Raw genomic sequence first — 6,022 nt, 5'->3', positions numbered from 1 at the left:
TGGGCGGCGAGAGGAGGCGCCTGGCGCTAACAAAAGTCCGGCCCTTGGGCGAGCCGCGCCGGGCCGCGAGTCTTTCGCTCGCTCGGGGCACCCGCAACAAGTGGCCGCCGCGCCCTCCCCGGGGGAAGCCGCGGGTGCGCAGGGGGCGCCGGGAGGAGGCGGCAGAACCCGGGAGCCCCGGCCGCCCGCGCCGCTCGGCTCAGCGCCCACCGCCGGGGGGATCGGGGCGGGCGGATGGGGACCAGGCGGCGGCGGCGCGGCGAGCCTCTGGGCGGCCCCGGGGCGCGGGCTCTCCGCGGCGCTGCGCCCGCCGGCCCCGAACGCGGATTCTAAGGGCGGCGGCCATCCCCGGGTCCCCACCCGGCGTAGTCGGGGCATTGCCAGGAGGGGACCGAGCCCACTCCCACCGCCCACCGGAGTGCGGGGGGCCGCCCCCGGCCGGAGATCGGCCCCGGCGCGTGGGGTATGCGCAGCTAACGGTCCCGTCGGGCGGGCTTTCCTCTGGCGGAGCGCGCAGGCGGTGCGCCCCAGCTATGGAGTGTCCGGGGAGACGGCGGGCATGACGGCGGCAGGATGGGCGCGAACAATGGCAAACAGTACGGCAGCGAGGGTGAGTGGGCCGTCCGTCCTCACACTCCCGATCGCGCCCCACCCCGCCCCCCCAGTCTCCTTTCCCCTCGCCTTCGCGTCTGGGAAGGAAGGTTCTCGCATGCCCGGTGGCGTCGGGGCGCACCCCCATTGGGCACCCTGTCTGGCCCATCACCTTCCCCTCAGGCAGGAGTGCCCGGGAGCCCCGCGGGTGCTTTCTCACGGCGGGGGTCTCTCTAAGCAACTTCGCAGGTTGTCCGTGCGACGGCTCGCCTGGCCTTTCTGCCTGTGGCGGAACGCCTGTGCCTTAACTTCCCTTCCCTGGAGCATCTGGGGTTTAGGTTGGAGAGTTTGGCAGCTGGCGGAAGACGGTTCTGAGAAACAACGCAGGGAAAACTTTCCCAGGCCTTTGTGCACCAGTCACTTGGACTCTCCTGTAGCAGGGAAAACTTCTGGAAGAAGTTAAGTTTCCATTCTCTGCTCATTGCCGCCCCCCCCCCCCCCCCGCCCCGCCCCCGGAGCTGACAGCTTCGTGAAACTGACCACCTACGGGCCATGCGAGGCCAGGCGTGGCGGGTTGTGGGGGGCGGTGGGGGCGTTTGGTCTGGGCTCTCCCGGGGCTCGAGACGGGCAAAGGACCGTCTGTTACGTGGGGCTAGAAATTGCACAGAAATATTGCCTGTCAAGTGGGAACTTGGAAGTTGGGGAAACTTTAAACTCCACCTACTCCTAAAAGGGTGATGGATGTGTGGGTTGGCTTCTCCCTCGCCCCTCCTCCCCCTCTTTGCATAAAACCGTAGTGTTGGAACCCGGTTGATTAACTGCATTGCCCCTGATAGGCATACTGCAGAGGCATTTCCCTGCAGTTCTGAAGTTAGGAAGGTTTGTCTTTCGTGAACTTGGCTGGAGAGGAGTGCAAGAGACGGGGTCGGTTTTACAGCCTGCCCCCAGAGGACCGGCGGTTAGAAGCGGGGGTCCCGCGCCTGCAGACTGCTAGGAATGCAGAATGGCTATTCAGCATGTGGTGTTAGAGAAACTTCAATCATTCAGTTCAAAACTCGAGGAGCTCTGACCACGGAAGGTGGATGCCTTTCCCACTTGCCTGCGACTGTGATTCTTCTCAGCAGCTTTGTGAAATTACAGCAGAAACCGACCCTAAGAAAACCGTGTCCACAAGAACCTTTTGTTTAAATCATTCTTTTTCCAGGGCATCATGTGTTGAATTCCACATATATATGATATATGTAGATTTCCTTATTCCGGACAGTTAAGTGAGAGAGTTTTTTTTCCCCTGACAATTTCATTTTATTTTTTTCTTTAAGAAAGTTGAAAGGTGGTCTTTTAAGATAGCCAACTGTGAAATTAGGCCAGAAAAGATTATTGGAGAATCTTGGCCACCCCTCAAAACCTCGTGAAGTTAATGTTTTAAAAAATGGTGGAAAAATGAAAAATTAAGCCTCCTTCCTCTTGAGTTATTAAAAAGCTTTCAGGGAGTGAAGTGTGTGCTTGTCAGTTCTGTGTGTGTACCCATTACTTTACTTGAACACTGGTGATGGGGGTCGGGGGGAGTCGGATACTCGGAGAGGAACACAGGGTTGCGGCTCTGTGTTCTTGAACAAACCCCCTCACACTCTTTCTAATCCTCTGCAACTTGTTCTTACATCCCAGCATTCTCGTATTGTGCAGTGTGTGGTGTGTGACTACTTCCTGTCTGAACAGTGGAGTTTTCAACCCTTGGGAGAGAAAAGGAGAGACAGAAAACTAATGTTCTCCAGCTGTTATTCCTAACTGCTACCTCTGCATTTTCACTTCAGCTGAAGTGAAATTTTTACTGGAATCCGATTTAGATACACAGTGGACTTTTTATAGGGAAAAAAAAAAAATCTCTTGAGTTCAGCTGATTCAAGGGGACCAATAGGAAGCTTTGGGAGGTAACTGAGTTTTGGCTGGAGGGACACATTGTGTTCAGTGTTCATCAACTCTCTTCAAATGCATCCAGATTCTTTTCTTATAGGATGGGGGGTAGTGAAGGGGGATAGAGAGTTAGAATAACAAGAGCTTTTCAAAAATCGTTTCGCCCCTGTTATACTCTGCCCAGTTGCACTTTAATATCCCCCTAATATATATCATTATAATATATGTAATGTATTATAGGTTAAAATATATGTAATTGAGTATGGTCAACTTTATTACATTGTGGTGTTGGATGGTATCAGATCAGATCAGATCAGTCGCTCAGTCGTGTCCAACTCTTTGCGACCCCATGAATCACAGCACGCCAGGCCTCCCTGTCCATCACCAACTCCCGGAGTTCACTGAGACTCACGTCCATCGAGTCAGTGATGCCATCTAGCCATCTCATCCTCTGTCTTCCCCTTCTCCTCCTGCCCCCAATCCCTCCCAGCATCAGAGTCTTTTCCAAGGAGTCAACTCTTCGCATGAGGTGGCCAAAGTACTGGAGTTTCAGCTTTAGCATCATTCCTTCCAAAGAAATCCCAGGGCTGATCTCCTTCAGAATGGACTGGTTGGATCTCTTTGCAGTCCAAGGGACTCTCAAGAGTCTTTTCCAACACCACAGTTCAAAAGCGTCAATTCTTCGTGGATGGTAAAGTCTATGCAAATAAGCCTGTGGGAACTTGGTGTGTTAATGCCATCTTTCTTATCTGAAACATCCAATTTTAAAGAAAGTCAAAGCAATCCCTAGACACAGTATTTTTATTATCAGAGGAGATTGAGCATCAACAGTTTTACAGCTATAGTGCTATTTGCATCTGTGCTCAGTCACTAAGAATCAGTTCTTTCTGACTCTTTGACCCCAAAGACTGTAGCCTGCCAGGTTCCTCTGTCCTTGGGATTTCCCAGGCAAGAATACTGGAGTGGGTTGCCATTTCCTTCTCCAGGGGAGTCTTCCTGACCCAGGGATTGAACTCTTGTCTCCTGCATTGGCAGGCAGACTCTTTACTGCTGAGCCATCTGGGAAGTCCATGGTGCAATTTAGGCGTGGTGTATTTTAAATAATCAAAGAATGTATATCCATAGAATGGCTCAGTGAGAGATCCCTTAACTATAAAATGTTGGTGTTTGTGTATACTTTAAAAATTTGCAACTTAAATGTATTTTGCTTACTACTGGAGTTGACACCACCATGTAAATGACCCTTAAATTTTAGAAATATTGTGAATTATTAGAACTTTTAAAACCTCAATATTTCATCTGTAATCTCACTTTGTCCTGCTCCCAGAAAAATATCTTTTAAAAAGATATTTTAAAGCATATTCCCAAGACTTACCTTAGCAGGTGCAGTGGGTGAGAGGCTTCCTAGTTCTGTGACATCCCAGGTCCTGTAGCATCAGTATCACCTGGGAGCATGTCAGAAATGCAGAATCTGAATCATTTATCACATGCATGTTATAGCTCGAGGCAGTTCTTGTGTGGAATGCAAAGCATTGATTTGGGAGTCTGGAAATTTGATTCCAGCTTCTACTTAGCTACCAGACTTTTCTCAGTTGTCCCCAAGCCTTAAGGCCTTTATTCTATAGAGTGAGGAGAGAAAAAATTTTGGGGGGGGGCATTATTTGTCGTAATCACGCTTGAGCATGTAGTCCTTCATTTTAGTTTGTTCATATAATGCTTTAATGGACCACTTTGGGAAGATATGTTATAATGAGTATGATTGGCCTGATAAGTGTTAGTTACTCAGTTATGTCTGACTCTGCAACCCCACAGACTGTAAGCCACCAGGCTCCTCTGTCCATGGGATTCTCCAGGCAAGAATACTGGAGTGGGTAGCCATTCCCTTCTCCAGGGGATCATCCCAACCTGGGGATTGAACCCAGGTCTCCTGGATTGCAGGCAGATTCTTTACCATCTGTGCCCCCAGGGATGGCATTATTGGCCTGAAATCAGTAAGTATTCCTCTCCCTTTTGTCATCCCCTGTACCCTCATCTCTGTCTTCCTCACTCATTGCCACTTTCTCTCTTAACTCAGACAGTTTCTGCTTTTAATTCTGAGATTAAAGGTATTGTGCTTATCAATATTGGGTGTTTCTGGTGTTTTGTTTTCCTACAGACTCAGTGAATGTTCAGATTAATGATTTAATTCCCAGGCTTCAGGCAGACTTAGAATTTGCTCCAGGAAAATGTTACCACACAGTTTCTGATCTTCAGCTTTCTAGAAATATAAGCGAATGTCTAAATGATTAGTATGTTCGGGTAAACTCTTTTTATGGGAGGCTGATTTTCTTTATCTTCTTTCATAAAGTTTAAGTTACAGCCCATGTGTGGAAATCTGGAGAATAATTTGGGGTGATTCGAGCCATTAGAACCATTAGCTTTGACTCCAGTTAAACCAAATAAACAAATCTCTCCCTTCAAGTAGCCAGAGAGAAGCTGCTTTCCTGCCTTTTAAGGTTCCCAGCCTCACCCTCACTTACTTGGTGGTTTCATTGTTAATGTTTATTCTGCTCCAGCGGGGCTGAGTCTGTCATCCTCACACTGTTAACAGCTCCTATGTAAACTCTTGCGTGTCTTTAAATTGGCACTGATGAGGTCTTGTGATGGGCTTGACCTTGGTAGCTCTGTAGCTTTATCAATGCCCTGAGTGCCTTTTCACCATCTCAGATCTGCACCCTTCAGATGTGAGGAGGGCAAGTTGCCGGAGAACATAAATCCTTGCCAGTCCCTCACCGCTTTGGGGAACATATCTTGAAATAATAATAATGATGGGTGCTGTTGTTCAATTAGTAAGCTATGTCTATCTCTTTGTGACCCCCTGGACTGCAGCACACCGGGCTCCTCTGTTTTCCACTGTCTCCTCACTATTTGAGCATGAGTTTGCTCAAATTCATGTACATTGAGTCTGTGATGCTATCTAACCATTCCATCCTCTGCCATCCCCTTCTCCTTTTGCTTTCAATCTTTCTGAGCATTGGGGTCTTTTCCATTGAGTTGACTCTGCATCAGGTGGCCAAAGTATTAGAGCTTCAGCTTCAGCAACAGTCCTTCTAATGGTTCAGGGTTGATTTCCTTTGGGATTGACTGGTTTGATCTCCTTGCTGTCCAAGGGGCTCTCCAGCACCACAATTCAAAAGCATCGGTTCTTTGATGCCCAGCCTTCTTTATGGTCCAACTCTTACATCTGTACGTGACTACTGGAAAAATGATGGCAGGTGACATTTTTTGAACTCCTGCTTTGTCCTCTTTTGATTCTTGGGATCCATTAGTAACTAGATAAAGATCCTATCCTTGTCAATCTTATCTTTATCTGTGTGCATGTGTGTTGGGAAGGAGGGGAAATGGAACAGTTAACATAGTAACTTAGTAAAACATGTGAGGAGTTCTGAGGGGCTAAGGTCTCTGCATAGAGAAAATTGCGAGGTTAAGATTGACGCTTAATTGAAGCAAAGAATTGATGCTTTTGACTTTTGTTCTGGAG

General features: G+C 48.8%; 1 protein-coding gene across 1 annotated transcript in view; it reads left to right on the top strand.

Moving 5' to 3' along the window:
• The first annotated feature begins 421 nt into the window (after window positions 1-421).
• The window catches only part of FBXL7 (F-box and leucine rich repeat protein 7), a 458,260-nt gene continuing 452,659 nt past the window's right edge, over window positions 422-6,022 (top strand). The window contains exon 1 of the mRNA XM_025270690.3: window positions 422-610. Within this exon, the coding sequence (XP_025126475.1) occupies window positions 574-610 (37 nt within the window). The 5' untranslated portion in view covers window positions 422-573. The remainder of the gene's footprint in view (window positions 611-6,022) is intronic.

This window comes from Bubalus bubalis, chromosome 19 (genome assembly GCF_019923935.1).
Source record: "Bubalus bubalis isolate 160015118507 breed Murrah chromosome 19, NDDB_SH_1, whole genome shotgun sequence".
NCBI classification, from domain to species: domain Eukaryota; kingdom Metazoa; phylum Chordata; class Mammalia; order Artiodactyla; family Bovidae; genus Bubalus; species Bubalus bubalis.
Note: the sequence above shows the minus strand (reverse complement) of the source record. Positions and strands in the feature narration are given on the sequence as shown.